The sequence below is a fragment of the Cajanus cajan genome, chromosome 9, assembly GCF_000230855.2.
Source record: "Cajanus cajan strain Asha chromosome 9, NIPB_CcT2T_4, whole genome shotgun sequence".
Taxonomy (NCBI): Eukaryota; Viridiplantae; Streptophyta; class Magnoliopsida; order Fabales; family Fabaceae; genus Cajanus; species Cajanus cajan.
Window position 1 is genome coordinate 1,064,438 of NC_138525.1, and position 21,663 is coordinate 1,086,100.

General features: G+C 31.2%; 2 protein-coding genes across 3 annotated transcripts; one reads left to right on the forward strand and one right to left on the reverse strand.

The window, feature by feature from the left end:
• The first annotated feature begins 226 nt into the window (after nt 1–226).
• HY2 (phytochromobilin:ferredoxin oxidoreductase, chloroplast / phytochromobilin synthase (HY2)) lies at nt 227–7,522 on the forward strand. 2 transcript variants are annotated; one of them, XM_020354747.3, is made up of 9 exons: nt 227–522; nt 1,395–1,511; nt 2,873–2,967; nt 4,964–5,057; nt 5,382–5,513; nt 5,656–5,760; nt 6,116–6,166; nt 6,240–6,408; nt 7,219–7,522. In XM_020354747.3, exons 1-9 carry the CDS (start codon nt 313–315, stop codon nt 7,224–7,226), a joined length of 981 nt encoding a protein of 326 aa, XP_020210336.1. In that variant the 5' UTR covers nt 227–312; the 3' UTR covers nt 7,227–7,522. The 2 variants fall into 2 exon arrangements, with proteins under 2 accessions (XP_020210336.1, XP_020210337.1); XM_020354748.3 differs by having other exon boundaries at nt 231–522; nt 7,227–7,522.
• A 6,030-nt stretch (nt 7,523–13,552) lies between these two features.
• On the reverse strand, nt 13,553–18,797 carry SAP (Transducin/WD40 repeat-like superfamily protein). The gene is made up of 2 exons (XM_020367767.3): nt 17,902–18,797; nt 13,553–14,828 (listed from the first exon to the last, which is right to left on the reverse strand). The coding sequence occupies exons 1-2, from the start codon at nt 18,157–18,159 to the stop codon at nt 13,680–13,682; spliced, it is 1,407 nt and encodes a 468-aa protein (XP_020223356.1). The 5' UTR covers nt 18,160–18,797; the 3' UTR covers nt 13,553–13,679.
• Nucleotides 18,798–21,663: the final 2,866 nt, after the last annotated feature.

The following is a 21,663-nucleotide window of genomic DNA, read 5'->3' on the forward strand; positions in this document are numbered from 1 at the left end:
TGATAAGTTAATCATCATTAGTAAATGACAATTAAGCCACTTTATTTTTCATTTGGTAATTAATTTTTGCCTATCACAGACGGGACAGGAGGGGAATTTGGAGGCATCCGCATTTGGGCCATGGAATTAGGCCCACAGGCTGTACGCATACGTGAACCATGGTGGGCCACACGGTCCATAAGTCTAAAGGCTCCCAAGTCCCAATAGGCCAATATAGGTCGCCAAAAGTAGAAAGAAAGTTTCAAGTTTCTGAGGCAACACGTGTGCCTGCGTTGAAGTTCGCTGTTTGAGTGGTGAAGAAGTTTAACATAAATGGAAATTGGAATTGGCGGTTCCTCTTCCTCATGCTTTTGTTTGCAACGTAAGCTTCTTCTTCCTCCGTTAACTAGAATTGCATCTTCCACTCGTGCCTTGAGGAGTAGTACTTGCATAAGAAGCTTTTCGGTGTCTTATAAAAAGTTTGTTGAGTTTGCTTTGGAAGAAACCAGAAGCCACACTCACTTGGTCCCTTCGCCTTTGCAGGTTTCTCTCATTCCTCCTGTTGAATTATCTCCATTTTACTGTATATGACTTCGTCTTGCTGTTGGAATGGTTTATTAGGGTTTGTTATTGTTCCATTCTGTTTCAAGTCAACGTGGATTTCTACTTTTAAGTTTTTAAAAAACTTAATTGAGGAGCTAAAACAGCTGTTTCCAACTATTTATTGCAGAACTCAGTTACTCAGTACATAACCCTAGGCTTGATAGTGATAATAGACTGCAATTTTGCAAGTGTTTCAGATTTTTTAATTGACAACTGATAAACCCGACCCAACACTTCATGGAAATGTATGAGAAGCAACTACAACAATTATCAAACACAATTGTTGATGATTCTTCTTACCTTTGATCATAAATGAAGTCAACTATGACTTTGGTTTGGTCATTGTTTAATGAACATCTACCATTTAATTTAGAAGAGAAAATTGAGATGAAAAAGAGTTTTAGTATGCTTAGGTGTCATATCACGTCGACATGTTTTAAGTTTTTGTGTTGCCCTGTTGAGGATGTGGTGTACTCTTCCAATCATCAAGTTTCTGCTTCTCGGATTAGAACTAAGTCTCTAAGTATTAACTAGTTCTTCAATTTACTAGCCATTAACTCTCATTGTTTTTTTCTTCTTCTTCTTCTTCTTCTTCTTTTTATTGAGTTATTTAATTCTCTATTTCATCTACATTTTATTTATGGGGTTATTTTAATTTAATTTAATTGAACACAATTGTTTCACAGATTCTTAGTTGTGATTTTTTGTATGTATTTGTTCCCCAGTCCTCTGCTTTGTTCACTTAATTTGTTCTCCGTCATTATTTGTATTCATAGATCTTCAATTTACATTTTTGTATGTTGTCTTGCTAGGAAAAGTTCAGTTTCATGAAATCTAAGGATGGTAAAGGAAGGCTTAGTATGCTATCATTTGAAGCTGCCAAAATTAGGCTTCTACGGAGTTTGATCATTGAGACAGAAACGATGCAGGTATGTTTTTTAATGCCTATCAAATATCAAATTGATATATGTTTGGTTTCTACTAATGTCTAACAAAATTTGCCTTTGTAGTACCTGGTAATTTATTACAGCCATAGTAATTTCAAAATTTTATTTATCTGAATTTATTTCTGTCGGTCTCTATTTTTTTTCCTTTACCGGTAAAGGAACCTTCTTCTAAAACAATGCATGTTAACAAAATTTGTGAGCATCCTTTTATATATTTTTCTATGTGCAATTTGTGATCCCCAGGAGGTATAAATGTTGTTGGAATATCTCGTATCATCAAATATTAAATCTCAAAATATTTTAGAGTATCTTAGGATTAGGGATACAAAGAAAATACTAGACTAAAAGAAAATAACTAAGAAAAGAAAATACTTCTGCATTCATGCCATGAACAGGGAAATCCAGGCTTTATTTAAAGAGCAAAATACTACAGCACTCTAAACAGTACCATACACTAGGTACTAGATCAACAGAGCAAATTAAAAGAAGACTAGTTTGGGCCTTCTGATAGTCCTCTTGGGTCTGGTAGTTGGGCTCTTCATAAGTTCCGTATAGCTTGTTGGTTTGTCATCTGAGGGGGTGGTATCAATTAGCTTATGAAGTTTCTTACTTTCCATTTTTCTAGTATGTTATGATTTGTTTTCTTATTTAGTTAGGATTATTTGTATAAATATAGGTGGGTTCCTTAGGTTTTATCATTGTATTATCGTATCATAATACAAAAGTAACACAATGCACAAGTAAATATTATTCAAACTTTATTTTTTCTCTATTCTCTTCATGCATTCTTAAAACACCATAATTTTGACAACATTGACAATCCCTACTCCATTATTTTAATTAAAAATATAATCCGTGACATAATTATTCATGACTAAACTTTCTGACTTCGCCACACCAAATATCTTCTCTGTTTCTCCAGACTTCAAAGTCAAAATGCCTTTTACTGTTTCTTACTTTGGTATTTCTTGCTTAGTTAAATTTACTATAATACCAACTCCATCCCTAATTCGGTTGCAGCTATTTTGAAGTAATAAATACATCATTGGGAAAAAAATAAGTGGCCAGTGATTGTTTCTTTTCTTAATTGTGGTATTATATCTCTGGGACCTCATTTGAGCATGAGATGTCCTGATATCATCCATGTCCAAACTTTTTCCCATCTTCATGTGAACTAGGACCTGTTTTGCGATTCTATTTCAATGATACTAGAAGAAAAAAAATTGACATGCAATTGCTGAAGTGTTCTGCTGTCTTTTGTTCTGTCTGTGGATTTTTTTTTTATATTTTTTATATTTTTTTACAATATGCTTACTGCCTTTTTTTGTCTTGAACTTATGCAGGTTTTGGATTTTACAGTCTTTCCAGAATCAGAATATGATGTCCCCATATTTTGTGCCAACTTTTTCACCTCTGCTAAAACAAACATTATAGTGATGTAAGTTAGCATCTTCTTCCATAGCTGTTGCAATCCACTTGTATAAATGTATAAAGGATGTTTTTCTTCATTCTTTATTTTTAGTTGAAAAAGTCTAGCAATGTGGACAATCTTTGCAATCCTCTCTCTCTACATAAATTAGAATAATTATCTTGAACAAGAGAATTTTTAGGGACCATTCTTCAGCTAGACCTAGTTTTTAGCTGTTTTTCTTTAACGAGAGTATTTTTATGATTTTTTCTTAACTTCTTATCTCTCTCAATTTATCATTTTCACTTTTATTTCTAATTTAATTTTAATATATTTTTTACAAGAAATTATCAAAAGTTAAAAATAACATTATATCTTAATATAAATTATTTATTAGAAATCTAAAAGATAAATTATATGATAAAATATTTATTTATTATAAATTTTAATTACAATATGATTTATATATTCAAAATTATTTGTATATTATAATTTTTTTTATATAAAAAAATATATCTTATTCATTGTACATGTTAAAATACTAGTTGTTAAACTTATTCCCAAACTGTATTTCTGCTTATGGAAATTTATGCATGGTAATGCAATATTTTCCCATCCAGGAAGTGCTTATTACTAATTATGGAAACAAAGTTTTGCTATATCCAGGAAGAGTTTATCTTGGGTTGCTTTGCATTGAGAAATCGAAGTGGGAATCATTCAGTTTTAACTGCCTACTAATACTTACCAAAGTAGGTGTATCAAGTACTTTTGGGGGGTACACACAACATAGAACTCTTATGTCTTCATTTTGGTGTGGTAAATGCATATGTTTAACTGCCTACTAATACTTACCAAAGTAGGTGTATCAAGTATCAAATAGTTTCAGCAGCAGGTATTTTATTAACATGGTAAAAAAAATTACCATATTTCAATAGCTGTAAATATACCTGGCTAATGACTTGAAGAGAACGTTTCATTCTTTTGTAAAATAGTCATATCTCTTTTGTGGTATATTCCTGATTGAATAGATCTAAGTCACTTTAAGCAAGAAAATAGTTGTTTTACTAATTTACTGTAGCCCTTTGGTTTTGCTACTTTTTTTCCATGAACCTTGAAGAAGATGAAGTTTAGCATTAATCATCATTACGAATATCACAGATCCTGTACCTGCAGAGTTGCAGTGCGAAACTTATTCTCTATAGAAGTCTTGTAAATAAAGGACCCTAAAACCTTAGTTCAATAAATTTTGCTATATGCCATGCTCTATGTAAATTAGATTTCAACATTGAGCATGTCTTGGCTGTCTATTTGAAATTAAGTTATATGTACCGAAATCATCTTTACTATATCCATATTGGCCTCTGCTTTTCATTTTTCATGTATTATAGCTTTACAATAAAAAATCAGATCTGAATTTGATATATACTGTAGTTTGAGTTTATAGGCTTCTGGCTGATAAGTATTGATTCCTCTTGGAGTCTTGGTACAATCTTACAAACAAGTATTTGGTGAATCCATTATAATAAATGGGATAAGAATATGCCTTTGTTGATCAGTAAATACAAACTCAAGGATCTAGTATGCCAGCTGCGTGTCTACTACTAAAATTTGTCACCTACTAAGTTGTGGAAGAATTCCATAGTGCCATCCATTTAGATAATCTACAGTCAACTTTCTTAGGTTGCAGTATTTCTCCCTCAATTTAAATGTGTTTAGTCATATTGTCAGTTCATGTGCTTTAACATTATGATACTTGGAAGGTAGGACTTGGCCTAAATAACATAATGAAAAAGACCGGACTTCATCTAGAAATAAAGCCTAGAAGATAATCCATGAAAATCTGTGACTGCCTGCAGTGTTCATTTCTCCCCAATATTGTTTACACCTTAACCGTCTTAGTAATCTAATATTTGTTCACTGACATTGTTGTGATAAAGGTTTCCCACTGTGCTATTTATAGCTTTAAGCATTAAGAACAAATTACTGTATTTAATGCAAAGCACTAACTTTGAATTGATGATGTCAGGGACCTTAACCCCTTGCATGATATCATCAATCAGTATGAGTACAAGGAAAAGTACTTTAAAAGCTTAATTCCTCTTGGCCTTAAATATGCTGAGGTAACTGCAAGTATTTTAGGGCAAATTACAAGAATTATTGGAAGAAGTATTTTCAGTTTTGAAACAGTTAATCACTCAAATGCATAACAATGTGAAAAGTTTTGTTAATTTGCAACTAGTTATTGACCTGATTAACCACCTGAGTGATGCTTTGTTCTAAAACTGGATATACTCTTACTCTGAATTCCATCTTTTCGACTTTTCCTCATTTTGTTAGTATTGGTTCATTAAAGTACTCATAGATTCACATGTGTTTTTCTGTAAATTATATATAAAAAAATTCTTAAAGACTTGGTGTATTGACTTAACACAGACTTCATGCAGTTCTTTTCATGGGGAGGGAAGCTAACGAGTGAGTCTATAAATTTTTTCTCACCAATTGTCATCTGGACAAAGTTTACCTCAAGCCCACAAAAATATGATATGCTGTATTCTGCATTTAGGGATTATTACAAGGTAATAATCCAGCATCATGGTCATTTGTCAATTTTATGAATATGACAATTCGTGTTTTGCTAAATATAGTATATTTAGCGAACTTTAGTTGACCTAGTAAATGTGTAATTTTTTTTTATCTTGATGACTGTTACCCTGGCAGGTATGGTTGGAATTGATTTCTAAAGCAGTTAAAGAGACAGATAAATCTAAAATTTTCCAAAATCTCGAAGCACAACACAGATATCTGACATGGAGAGCTGAAACGGTACTTCACATTTGCTAAAATTTTCTTTCACAGCCAATTGTAAATATGATTGGTGATCTGGTATATGATTTTCTAATTCACCAAGGATCTTTACTTATTTAGCATCAGTTGAAGATAATAAGATGATAATATATTCAGAGATGGTAATGCTTGTGTTTGACGTCTTCTACATTCAAATATCAACAATAACATTGGCAAATAAGTTTTGAGGTTTGAACTATACAACTTTGGACAGCCAATCCAATCAGGACATGAATTTAAAATGCGACCTTTTAAAATTTAAAATTGGCAAATAGTCTATGACCAATTCAGTTTTACCTTTTAATGGACCTCGTTCATGCATATTTGGAAGTAGGATCCGGGACAAGGTGTTTTGAACAAGCTGGTTGGGGACACACTTGCAAAGGTAGGCCAAAATTTGAGGTTGGTTTAATTCCTCAGCAATCTAGTACTAATATTACATTCATGTTTTATCCTAGGATATGTTGAGAAGCTTTCTGTTTAATGGAGTTGATGAACTAGGAAGCAAAACATTCAATGATTATTTTCCACACTACTGCTGTGAGGAGGGAACTCTAAATAAAAAAAGAAATGTTGTTGGGAAGTCCTTTGAAAATCGCCCGTGGAATGCAAAAGGGGAATTTCTTGGTAAGATTTTCTAATTGGGTTTTGTCTAATTGTTGATTATTTTTTATCTCTGCTTGCTGTCATTTGTTATCCTTCTCTCTTATCATTGTGTTGTGTTTAAGTCCTTCCATCAGGGTCCTATACATACAAGTGAAAAACTATGCCTTGATAAATGAATTGTTTCCCCTGCCTTTTCTTTCTTTGATACATAATTTGGTTATGCATATTTATTCCGTGGCATTTTGTATGTATTTATATGTTCATTGGTTACTTGAAGGGGTTGAACTGACAGTTTGATTTGAGATGCGAGAGACGTTGTTGTGGCATTTTGCATGTATTTATATGTTCATTGGTTACTTGAAGGCGTTGAACTGACAGTTTGATTTGAGATGCGAGAGACGTTGTTGAAGTCATGACGGCTTAATTTATATTATTCGTGATTAAGAATGAGATGATTTCCGTAACGAAATAGGCGTAGCAAGCTACCAAATACTGGTATTTTAGTAAAAGCAAGCAGTTACAAGCACACTATATATATCAAGCAAGCTTTGGAATTGTAGTGGTATATGGGGGGTTGGAATTTTTATTTTGGACTTACGAAAGTAGTTTATATCTTTTATAAGCCTTTTCTCAATTTATTTTAATAAGATTTTACTTATTTCAGTAATTTTCAGTTAATTTTTTGAACAAATTTTATGTGATAGGAGTTATTAATTAACTGCTTAATGAAATTGTTTAACTAAATGGATTCATAGTTTATAATTGTTAAATTGATATCGTTGATCTTAAGCCTGACATACTTACCGTTGTGCTGACATTTGATCTTTGGAGTATTTTAGGTTGAATGACTGTAGACTGTAGAAGCTCGGGTAAACATTTGCTGTCAAACTTTTATATGACATTCGGTTCTTGTGGTTCCGCCAGCAGCATACAAAAGACGGCTGTAATTTTTTTACACAATTAATGCCCTACGATGTTTGTAATATACTGTACTATATTATATATTTTATGTGTATATGCTATGTCTGTACATTTTTGCATGGAAATAAATCCTGTAGCAAATCTCAGCACTTACGGCTGTCCAACTGCATGTTTGTAATTTTGTTTCAACATAAGTTTGCTGGGATTCTAGTTACTTTTTAGCTGCATCTGTCTCCAATTAGCTCTAGATACATTAATTTTTATAAATTTAATATTTTACCATATAGTTTATATCAATTTGTATAAATCCAAGACTTGTAGCAAATCAAGAATTTGTTTGACGTCCTGGTTAAATTGGTTCTCCTTGATTTTTATTAATTGGAATAAATATGTAGAGATTCAGTTTCAGTTTCGAGTTTCAATAGTTTAATAATCAAAATAGAGAGTGAGTGAACGACCTAGCATGGAGTTTGACCGTGAAAAAATTGTTTCTCCATATTATTCTAAACACGATACATTTATTTTCAACATTGGCTTGACACTAGCATAAACGTGTAAATTTACCACTGTTAAGATATGAAACAAAAGTTTGTTTGGATGGTAGGAATATGACTCATTTCATAAGTTGAGAAAATCCTGGAAGACTTAATTCACATAAACTTTTCCCCTAACAAAAATAGATGAAAGATAGAAGAAGAAAAACATCATGATATAATCTTTTGTGAAAGATACACCAACATGGTGTAATAAGACATGCTATGCTAGTGCTAGTAAGTACCTAGAGAGAAAGAAAGAGGAATAAAAATGTAAATATTATAAGTAGCTGTTGGGGAATAAATATCGAATTAAGTCGAGGATCTCTTTTTCTCTCATGCAATTAAAAATAGACTTTTTGAAAGCAAAAAAATAATCTTGTGCGTATAACTGGGTGTCCCACATGGATATTTAATTAGACCATAAAAAGAATCAAAATATAAATAAATTAGTATCAAACATTTTTCTTCAAGCTTATTGTTACATTTATTTTTAGAAGAAAAAAAATCCTTCTTTTTATTACAGCCGCAACTAAGAGTATAAATGAGTCAACTTAAACGTTCTAGTTGTGAACTAAATTACTTATACTCGACTCATTAATTACTTGTTCATATAATCAAATGAACAAATTTTAACTTAAAATTGGACTCGGTTCTATAAATGAGCAAAGTCAAAACTTTAAAATTTTGACATTATATATATTATAATATTGATTTTATACTGAAAATGTTGTGGGTTGTTATGTATAGATTTAATCCTATTGATCTCATGTATCTTTACATTAAACTTTGACACATCTTGAGTTTAAATTCATATTTTAGTAAATTCGATCTTATTTTTCATAAGATAAAATTAGTGTTGTTTCTCCTAAAAAAAACTTAATTCTGATTTTTTTTTTGTAAAAATTATTAAGTTACCATTATTTTTTTGTATGCTAAATTATGAAAATGTAATAGTTTAAAATGATTAAAGTAATTTTTTTTAATTAGCAGATAATTAATTATCTGAAATCAAAATAATTATTAAATGTTGATAAAGTCAAAATAATTTAAGAAAAATTTCATATAACAAATAATTAAGTTGAAAATGAACTAAACAAGCTAAGTTCAAGCTTCTTCTTTTTTTGAAAAAAAATATCAAATTCAAAATTTTAATTTAATTTAAATTCAGCAATTAATTTTTTTTTTTTTATAAATTAAGTTCAAACTTTTAATTGATTTACACTCTTAGACACAATGCACAGGCATTCACACAAGTGTATATTACTTTGATGTCTTTCTTTAAGGTGGTCTATAACCTAATACTAGTAAAAATTAATCTATTGAAAATAATGAACTTTTTTTTTTTCATTTTTCAAAACATAACTATTTTTTCTTTAAAAAAACTAAGTCAGCATGGACCCAAAAATTAGTAAAAACACCTGACAGTAATATATAGTTTGTTCGTAATGTGTCCCACAAAATCACATGCGTATGTTTGATTGAGAAGTAACAGCATATACTTGTAGACATGATTGTTTTGCAAACACAGAATACATCTTTCAATACTGACTTGACAAAAGTGTGTAAGATTATCAAATATGCATAACGTTAAATGATGAAAGAGATATGTCAATTAAAGTTAGTTTGATCGGTAAGAACGCGACTCATCTCATAGGCAGATGAATTCTCGACTTTTTTTCAACCAAACATTGCGAGAGAGATAGGAAAAAATCATTGATGTCACGTGTTTACACAGTTGGCATCTGCAAAAGTGTATTACTCTACTTTTATTTATATCCTGTTATCACAAGTCAGTTCATTGTTTTTTCCTTTATCATCACAGTTAAAATTAGGTTATACACTAAACAGTACACTATAAAGAATGATCAATTAAGGGAGTTGTTAAGTCCCCATGGTTTCTTGAATAAGCCGTCATTTTATACTTCCATATTTCTATGGCATTAGCAATAGTAATATTAATTATTATAAACAGTTTGAATGAACAATTCTCCCTACTTGAACAAAATTATTCAGAAAATATGTTAGGAAGTCCTAGAAAGAAGAAAAACTTATTTGAATTGTAGCATCAATGAGTCATTAAAGTACACCTAGAATAGTCAAAACAACATAATTTGATAGTATTGAGATGAAGAAGTTGGAAAGACATGGTCAGAAGTTACATTCCATTCTCGATCAATCTATTGCATGCGCGTAGAACTTTAAAGCTTGAAAATTAAATGAGGCACATCGAAGGTGCAGCTATATGAGAAGAAGGCATGCAGTGGTAGCGATGCAGCAGTAGCAGCATACAGCTACAGCATCAGAAACAGACAGAAAGACAGACAAGCAGAAGAAAAGCATCGTGAAAGCATAGAAGCAGGAGAGACTAGGGACTAGAGAGCAGTACTAGAGCCTACTTTGTCCTTCATTTGTTCACCCATTTTTAATATCAATGCCTAATAAAGAACTCGTCATTCATAAGCCTTAACTCTTGTCACTGTTCATGCATGTACTGTTATTACATTTTTAGCTCTTTTACATAACTATAACTTGAAAATATTTTCTAGAATTCTTGCACTTGCGGCGTCTCTTGCGTTTATACGTACTCTTACGTAGTGAATAGTGTTTGTCATGAATTCATGGAAACATCCTTGTATCCAACGAGTCAAGTATGGAACCAAAATACTACCTTTGCATAGCTGATCATGAGGTGATAAATAGTGAATAATGAACTATTTCTAAAAATTCACATGTGTAATGAACTTTGACTTTAGATTTTGATTAGGCTCTTTTTTGTTTGGTGTAAATATATTTTTTTAGTTTTGATTTGTTAGGATTTCTGCTTATAAATATTTGTCGACGAAAAAAGAGATTTTGAAATATATATATATTATTTATTATGAAAGTATTAGAATAAATATGAAATAAACAACAAATATTATGAGATTTCAGACAGGTAAGAAAACTAAAAATAATTTTTTTTTAGACTTTATACATTAATTTTCTTATAATTTTTAGAGTAGAGAAACCGTAGGATATATAGTTTTTCAAGGAGAGGAAATACTTGAATTGATGAACTAACTAGATTCATTCAAGGTGTAATGTGATTGATAAATAGCCTGATCTTTTAAGTATTGATTTAAAACTTGATTCTTAACTAATGTGTGAGAAAAATGTTCATTAAAAAAATAACCTTAATTAATAACTTAAGAATTTAGTTCATAATTATTAGCTAAAAGATTCTTTCATTTACCTAATAAAAAAAATTAAACTAATTTAAAATATGTTATTATTTTTGTCTTTAAAATAAAAAATTCATTAAATACATCTTTAAAAGTATAAATTTACAATCATATTAATTCATAACAAGAAAAAAAACATATAACTAAAAATAAAATAGATGTATTATCAAAACTCAAAATGATAATAAACTTATTTGACATTTTAAAGATTTATTTAAGAATATTTTTATTTTATAAAATCAATATAATCACATTTCAAATTAAAAAATTAAAATAATTTTTTTATACAAATTATAGTTAAATATAAAATGTTAATCAAAAGAGGTGTGTACAAGACATGTATCTTAATTAAGATACAAATAGGTCAAACCTTAAATAATAGATCTATGACTTGATCTCTTTAAAGTCTGATCTAGTCTAACTTATATATATATATATATATATATATATATATATATATATATATATATATATATATATATATATATATATATTATTAAAAATATAAATAAATAAATTTATAAAATAAAAATAAATTATTAATATTTTAAATTAATAAATTATTAATATTTTAAATTTTTTATATATTTATTTTTTCATTATAAGATTTATAAGTTTATGACCTGTGCATAAATGTACATCTATATATATATATGATTATACATGAATTGTTCATTTAATAAAAAGTAATTCAAGTTTTTTTATATTTTTTTTAAAATTTAAATTTTAATAATAATAAGTAAACTATATTTTAAAAATAATTTTGTTAATTTTTGAAAATTAAATTTATTAATTTAATTAATATTAATAATTAAAATAAATTTTTAAATAAGTTAATAGATAAAAAAAAATAATCTATATATTCAAAATCTTACGCAATCTAACCTATTCTGATATCTGATCCTAACAATACTTGCAAGATGACAGACTATAATTTTAAGCTCGTGAACTTATGTATAGTATGTTGAAGTCGGTGATTGGTGTCCCCGGATAGTTATAGCTAGCAGTAGATAGTTCTAGTAAAAAATAAAAATAAAAACTGGCGTAGATAATTCTAGAATCTAAACTTTCAAAAGTACATATAATATTTCCAGAATTTTCTCATTTTCTGTTTAATTTTTCTAATCAAAAGTTTCTAGAAATTATTAACAGTTTTCATCAGTTTTTTTATTTGGTTCCTATGTACATGTACATGTAAATGTACATGTACATGTAAATGTAAATGTAAATGTAAAAATAAAATAGTCCTTATACTTGTACTTACGCAAATCACCACATAGAAGACAATAAGACAAAACAAAAAACAACTAATCTACAACACTTGTACATTAGGTGTCTAAACAGATTTAATCATAAGTTATGACTTCTAAAAGGGAGGATTAGAACTAAAGAGAGTCCACTACTCTTCTATTAAAAAAAAAATGTATAATCAAACTGCATTCTCTCATTTTATCTTCCTTCACCCAACTTTCAAGCATCAACTTTTAAATACCCATTCCCACTTTAGGTTATGACAATCTTGTTCAAACTTAGAAGTTTGTGAATCAGCCTTTATAATTTCTCATGAATCACCATTATTATTGAGTAAAACTACATTTAACCTACCCTGGTTTACAAGCTCCATTTCCCACCATGTTATGATCTCAATCATTGTTGGATCTTCCTTTTCCAATTATCAACACTAAGAATTGAACATATTGTCTTATGTTGCACATATTTTCTCATATCCATGACCATCATATCAAATCCAACTAAAATCCAAACAACATCTCTACTGCATACTAATTTGGGTAAGTAGCTTAACTTGATGGCTATGATGATTACTCATAAGTCATAAAATGAAACTTAATACCAACCCTGGACAAGATTTTCTTAGTTTGAGATAGGTATAAAGATTGTTACAAAAAATTGTAAGAGTTTTTTAAAGTGATTTGATTTTCTTTAGGATAGAATATCAAAAAAGAACTTAAAAAATGTGAATTAACTTTTGAGAGACAATGCCACAAATTTTTTTTAAGAAAGTAATAGAAACATCATTTTTAATGTTACTTTTAAATTTATCGGTAAAAAGCCTCTTGTGGTATATACATATAAATTATTTTAAATTATTGTGATAAAATAACTCCCTTTACCCTATTCTTATTTTAAACGAAAAAATTATGAATTAACTAAACAATTAAGTTAAACATCAATAAATAAAATTATTTCAAAAACATTTAAGAAATATTTTAACAAAAACAAAAACTCTAAACTCTGAATAAAAAATTAAATGTTAAGAGAAAGATGAAATACTTTGTATATTCATCTTCAATCTCACACCCAACAACATTTTTAATGTGTACAGTTGGAAGATCAAACTGAGCACATATATGCATGGCAAGATTCCCATGTTTTTTACCTCACATAACTTGCATGCAACAATCTACGGAGACAAAATAGATAGAGGCAACAGAAGGGAAAAGAAAGATGAAATAATAATAATAATAATAATAATAATAATAATAATAATAATAATAGCAACAGATGTGATTTTGTGAGATAGATACAGAAAGGAATTGAAAGTTAGAATGAATGTGAGCACAGTACTCCTAATTCCTAAACCTAAACCTAAAACCTAAGGATCCTGTACACCAAAATCCAATAAGTTAATAGAATTGTCGTTCCCAGAAATGGCCACATGTCTTTCATTCGCCACCATGCTGTTTGCCTCTCCGGCGTCAAATCCAAGCGTCACGCACAACCGTCCCACCGCGCGCTCAATGTCCCACACCCTCAACAAAGGTCCCGGCCCAGGCCCAGGCCCAGGAGAATAGGTCAAAACATAGCCCAGGTTCATGCACCCCAACAACCCTTGAACAGAACCCCGAACCCGGAACCGGCTCAACCGCTGGAACGAACTCGCGTGCCGAACCGTTCCCAAGCCGCTCCTCTCCACCACCACGAAGGCCTCGTGACTCGAATCCAGCGACCCCACCACGAACCCCGCCGTGGACCTCACGTTGCTCAACAAAACGTCCGGGTTCCGAAAATTGAAACAAACCAGCCTCGAACCCGTGCAGGCCACCACATACTCCCGCTCCGCAACGCGCACGCGGCCCACGGGCTCAACCAACTCTGTCAGCATGTGCCATCCCATAACCGTTTCCGGGTTCGTCAAGGAGCCCCTCATGAACACGCGCTCCTCGCTCCGCGCGTCCCATATCTGAAAAGCCCGGTCGGCGATCCCCGCGTAGAGGCCCACCCACCACCGGGCAGTCCCCGCAAACCCAACCAGCACACCATTAATCACCACGTCCCCCGACACGGCCCGCCGCGCTTGGCTGGGCCCAGGCCCGTTGATGAAGTCCACGTACACGTCACCGTCCAGCCTGGCGAAGGTAATGACCGAGTTCACCATCACGATGCCCGAGATGGAGCGCGAGAACGCGCCAAAGAGGTGGCCGTGGGCCGAGACGTAGGTGCTGACGTGGGCGAGGGTTTCGAGGTCGAAGAGGCGCACCGTGCCGTCGACGAAGCCGCACGCGAGGTGGGTGTCGGAGAGCGCGAGGCAGCGGCAGATGAGGCTCTGGTGCTGCTCCGCCGGATCAAACTGCGGCACGTTCGACGACAGATTCCCTGTCGCAAAGTTCCTGGCCGTCCGATGCCAGTATATGAACTCCAACTGCCACGTGGCGCGCAACCTGTAGCTGCGTCTCCAGATGCGTCTTGTGAGCCGCTGCCACAGCAGATCCGAGCGCGACACCTCCCGCCACGTGGAACATACCTGCATGCACAATTTTTCAACGCCAATAATAACATTATTATAATAATATTATATACTACCAACAAAGTTAGCCAAACTAGCTGCAAGTTTAAATAACTTTCCCATGCACAAGAGTTGATTTGATAAATTAAGCAAGTCCCTAGAATTATTTTAATCCAACATAAGAACAAAAATATGTATAGTTCATATTCTGATATTATTTTTTGTTAACTATAAGTAGTTACTGATGGATGAAATGGTGGGGAGAGAAACATTGACGATGGCAGAAGCAGGTAGCTAGCTAAGCTAGGCTAAGCTATGTATGCAGCAGAGAGATAGCATCATCCGCGTCATCTTGCAGGAGATAAGAAAAGATACTCACTCGGGACTAGAGATCATTTGCTTCAAATCAATACTATTACAGTACCTTGCAAGGAGTAAATGACTTCTCATTTAACTTTATTTATTATGTCAGTGTACTTATTTTCCACTAGAATACTTGCGAATCTTAGATAATCATAACACTACACCATTGCGTATCTTACGTATGGAATATGCATAACCACCTAAATACAGAATAATTTATTATATGATTGACCATGAGCTGTTTCTTCCAAATATATTCCAAGGCATAGTATTAATTTGGAATACCTATAACAAAGTACAGTTTCATGTATATTTTCAGAATCGGCATATTCTATGGATATTTTACACAGTGAGGTAGTTAAGTGAATAATGTGAAATGGGTTGAGGTTGGACTAGTCCAGCTAGAATATGAGCTATCAAGTTGCATGCCCTAGAAAAGAAAATTGAATAGAATAAATGCGTGAAAGAATGAGAATATATATAAGACAATTTGAATTGAAAGTAGGGAGATCTAGCAACGAGTGAAAAGAAGACACAGATCATGCATACTCACTGTATGTGTGGTCCATAGCACGGATACGGCTAGATAACGAAACTAGTCAAATTCTTAGTTCTTTTTGGTGTAGGCATGCATGTGTTTAAAATAAAATGTAAACATGGTATGGAAAGCGTGCTTCCCCACAAACATTTCACTTTCATTTCCAAGAAAGGTATGGCCAAGGGCCTGTCTTGTTCCAAACAGCGAATCTCTAGTTCTATCCAAACACACAAAGACCAGTCCAAGCCCGAGGGAAACTTTCTAACTACTAATGTAACAAAATGTTGAAGAAACTATTCTTCAAGTGTATAAAACAAATATATAGGTTTGCACACTTAATAATAAAGTGAAGGCTGTATTTTTTTAAAATAAAAAAGAATTTTCTAGTAATTATGTAAGAGTACTTTATTATTTTTTGTTTGTGATAGAATTATATTTATAAGAGGCGTTCGTACATATATTTATCCAGAAAATATCCTCCTTTATAGTGTTGTGATAGTTTCCTAAGTACAACTAAATAATATGCATGCCCCAACTCCCAAGTCCCAACTATGTTGTGTGTGAGCAATTATCATGACATATATAGTACATCATATATTATTTAATTTATTGGGAAAGAAAGCTTAAATTATGATAAGTGTCAAGTGTGAGCTTCTCAGATAGAAACAAAAGGAATGGAGTGTCGCCGCGACAAGAATAGGGCTCCATGTGTCTTTTGGCATTATACAATTGCTGCTTTTGGACCCCATGTATCCATACCATTTTAGATTATAGATTATTAAACCAAAGACTAATCACTGGTTAGTTACTTAAAATGCTTCAAACCCTAATTGAGAAGGTGCCAAAAAGTTTATCATACAACCAAAAATAATGCCACCAATTTTTTTATCAGCAAAAAAAGTATATATATTATTAATAACAACGTACAATGGTTAGTCTAACTGAAATTTTTTTATTTGCAAAACTGAAATTAATTTGATTGTTTTCTGGGTAAGAATTAATATAACTTAAAATCTAAGTCCAAATTTCTATTGCTCCGAAGTAGACTGACTGACTGGTCTAACCAAGCAAGGTTGTCCTTTGAACACAAAAGAATGGTTAGAGAAAGATGATTTACTTCCGCACTATAGTTAATCTTATCTCAATAATATATATATATATATATATATATATATATATATATATATATATATATATATATATATATATAGAAAAGCACACGGTGTGCTTTCGAAAAATATTTATGCAACCAACCTGAAACTAGCTGGATAAAAAGTTGCAATATTTTCGATCTCTAACTACATATAGAAATGCTACACTTTCAAGGACGCTAGAAATGAGACATAAATAACTATATATGCTTCCCTCCTTAGGTTATTTGAGAAAGCAACTCCTTATTGAACAATATAAAAAGGTAGTATGCTGTCAAAAAAAATATATATAAAAAGGTAGTATCTGCATATTTGGAGATAGAAAGGCATGCAATATTGGATCTTCTAGCATAGATAGCAGGAAAAAGTTGAGTCAAAAAGGATTCATGCCAAGAAAGGGAAACAGCAAGCACGAAGCCAATATAAGCCTTTTCATTGGTTGTGAAAAGGAGGTCCAAAACTAGACATTTTTGAAGGGGAAGAAAGAACAAACATTGGCAAGAAGAAAAACACACCCTTTTTTGAAAGGGACACACATTTAGTTTGAAAAAGACCCACGTAAAGTAGCTGCTACTGCTTTCTTGGAACAGTTTCTTCTAGGATGCTTGAAAGCATCTAAAACCAAAACCTAAATCGGCACTCATCACCCCTTATCCATTGAGTTCAATGTATACATGCCTCTAAAGTTTAAAGAACACACACAATATAAAATAATATATATAATTAAGTTAAATCATAATGCTGATATTTATTTACTATAAAAAAAAAGAATCAGCATCTGCAGGTTGCAATGCTAGCTTCATGTTTGACTTGACCAATATTTTGTCCATTTCGGAACTGAAAAAGCTATCAGTTACACATGCTGGAGATTCTACAAATCTTCATTTCAAGCAAACTAAGAATCCTCCATGAGATTTAGCAAGGCAAGCACAACCAACATGATCAATCATCAAACTTTTTTTTTCTCAGCACTGCTCATACATCAAAAGACAATAAATGGGGACAAATAGGAATAAAAATGAGGAAAGAAAAGAAGGACCTGAAACAAAATGGCAAGGGCAGAAGCAGCAGAAAGACGACCATTGTTTTGAGCAGCATCAACAGCAACTTGTGTGGCCAAGGCTTCGAGAATAGGCTCAGGCAAGACCTCATTCATGGCACGTTGGCGAGAGGAAGAAGGGCCTGCTGCTTCAAATTGACCGGTCCTCCTTGTACTAGGGCCAGGGACATCAGCAGCAACAGCGTCATATGGGGTTGAAGTTGATGATGACGACGAAGAAGAAGTAGTAGAAGACATGAGTGAGTGAAGTGGGGGGGTAGGCTATAAAAGTGGGGAAGGAGGACCAGACCGGAAAGGAACAAGGACAAAAAGGTAGGAGATAAGGACACAAAGTGAGGGACCCAAAAGGAGGTGTCTGGGAATTCTTAGTTATATCATATGTCTATCTCTATGTCTATACCACTTTAAAAAACCAAACTTCTCTTACTCACACACACTCTCCTAAATAAAATAATAATATTAATATTAATATAATATAATATAAAATTTACATGCACTATCATAAATACCCTCCATGTTATTCTATTAATGCGACATCATGAGTATTATCGGTGTTGTTAAGATAATATAGTGTCATAAATAATATTGGTGTTGTTTTCTTATAAGGATTGTTGGTGTTATTATATAATTAAAATTGAGAGTTCATCTTTATAACATATATGAGAGATTTTATTAAATATCAACATGTGTAAGTGAGATAAAACTTCATTTATGATCTTAAAACAATATTAATTGTTCTTATGATGTTGGATCTGATTTTGTTTTATAATATACAGTAATAGTTTCCTTAATTCTTACATTTATGATATTTGTGGTTTATGGAGATGTTTCTGCACTGCAAGGACGGCTGGGGGTTGGTTTTCAATCCAGCTATAGCAACTGGTGCCATGGTCTTCAGGTGTTTTAACTTACAATGCAAACGTGGTGGTGGTCCTCCTCAAACCCTCCCTCTTCTCTATATTTTTTTTTCTTTTTGTTAGTCTTCTACTTTGTCTTCAAGTGCATTTTCGATTGCTATTAGCACTGTTTTTTAAGTAATAATAGAATTTCTTAGTACTGTTTTTTAAGCTCACTTTTCGATTGGTCAATTTTATTGTTTTTAAAACAAAAGTTGTTAGCGTATGTCTAGATTAATTTATTGAATATTTTAAATTTCTTTATGATTAAATTATCATGTGAAAGATCCCACTTGCATGAAAGTGGTTGTTTTATCCACCTATGTATAAATAATAATAGAATTTAACTGTTCCACTATTATTTGTTTTTTTTGCCTGTTCACACTTCACAGCACAACTATATTTTGTTTTTTGTGAATCAGATAGCCTTTTTTTTTTTTTTGCTTATAATTAATCGGCTAGTCTTTATTCATTAAAAATATTGTCACTTTTATCCTCAATCTTTTTATTTTTTTGTATTAATCGTTACAAATTAGACATAGGGTCAAATCCCAGATAAAGGCTCACTCTTTTGCCACATAAACCATGGTCAAATAATATGTTTGAAAACTCATTGAGAATGAATGAATTATATTATGAAATGGGAAAGTTATAACTATTAACTTCTAAAAATTACATTAAAGATGTGAAATCATTTTCGAAACATCGAACCCAACACATTAGGGATTTCAACCATATACAAGTTTTCTCTTTAGGTAGTGATCTTTATATATTTATAAATATACAAATCTAGTCAAGATCTTAGATTAGTGAGAATAATTTTTTTAAATAATAATTATTATTATTATATATAAAGAATAAAATATAAATATTAAAAATAATCATCAGTGGATTTAATATTAAATATAATATTTTTAAAATATATTAATAATTTAACATATATATATATACAAATATATATATATATATATATGTACGTATATATTGATACACACACTGGAGTTGCCAACATCATTTTCACACTTTGGACCAAAAATGCATAAAATATTATACCCTGTGTTAGTAATTTAAAATCTACTAGTAAATTCAGTTTAATTGATGAAGCGCGTGTTTATGTTTGTATTGTGAAATTATCGATGGTGTTTTGAGACAGAATTTAAAAATTAAAATTAAAACAAATAAAAAAACTTAATAACAACTTATATTTTGAATAATAACTTCATATTAATAACAACTTATAAGAGTATTTTGAAAATTTACAAAACTAAGTTGAATGAAAGCGATAATTTTTTTATTTATTTTTAATTTAGTTCATTAGAATGTATGAATTTTTTGTTTGCATGGATGCAAACTGGCTTCTAAATACATTGTTAGTTACCCTTTGCGTTTATTTGTTTAAGGAATGTTAAACAATAGTACATGATAATCATTTCTCTTTCTAAATATTATCCACTTTTTTATAAATATTTTTTCCCACATTTAGAAACAATGGGTCGGAATTTATAGTTTTGGCAGGGGAGGTGAGATTAGACACTTATCCACCACTTTCGGAGGGAAGTTCAATGACTTGAGATGATCCAGCCTCACGATTACGAGCTAATAAAAAAAATATGGTAATAAATTCATGAACATTTTGATACATCATCCTAAACTTTTATTAAAGATTGATATGCTGAATGCAGTTGGTGGATCAAAAGGGAGATTTGTGAACTTGTTTGAAAGAGAAAAATTTTTGTGTGGAGAAATTTTTGTTTTAGAAGTGAGATTACGTTTATATTAAAAGGATGAGTTTAATTTTTTTTTAAGTCGAATTATATAATTGTCATCTTTATCATTTATGAACACGGACAATATGATTGTTTATGGAATAAACACGTATATATTATTGTCAGAGTTTTTAATTTATGATTAATAGATGTATTGTAAAAATAATTCTAAAAAAAAACAATGTGATTGTTCATAGATTAACTGGATGGAAAACTAAATTTAATTTAACATTTATAAATGGAGGAGTTCTCTAAATTTTATTTTACATAAATTTAGTTTAAATTTAATGTATTTTTATTTTTATTTTTTTTCTATTCATCAATATACAAAAAAAAAAAAAAAACTCTTATTAAGGAGTGATATACTGATTGCTAAGATATATAATATTCGATAATGAGGTTTGAATCTAACTATGGCAGAAGAAACTAATTAACAAGTTTTAATCTCTATTAGAAAAATATTTAAATTTAGAATCTGACCATATTTTGAATAGGATTATTTAAAAAAAAATACATGTAGGAAGAAAATATATGATATTTAAAGTAATGAAAGCCTAAAAAAATATTAATTAGTAACTGATATTTGACGAACGAGATTTGAGTCTAGCAGAAGAAGTTGGTTACCAAATTTTAATCTTTATTAGAAGAAAAGAAATATTCATATTTAGTATCTGATCATATCTTAAATAAGGTTATCTTCATTCGAGAATACATATGGGAAGAAAATATATGATATTAAAAGTAATGAAAGGCTAGAAAAGATTAATTAGCATCTTACGTTAGTTTTAAGTGAAATGTTTAATAAAGATCGAATCTAATTCAATTCAAAGAACAAAGGTTTCTCTTTAACTCCATATATGTTAGCCTTGCTTTCCACACTTGATTGATTTTATTTCGATTAACTTTTGCACTGCGAAAATTCAAAGAAAGCACAACATTAGTGAACGTTGCCTTTTCCTTTAATAGTTTCCAACTTGAGAAAATCTTGGATGGTCAGAGCAATAAGCGCTAAAACAAAAGTGAGCGTGAATTTACTGTCCCTCATTTTTGTGCCATCATCATGACTACAATGATTAATA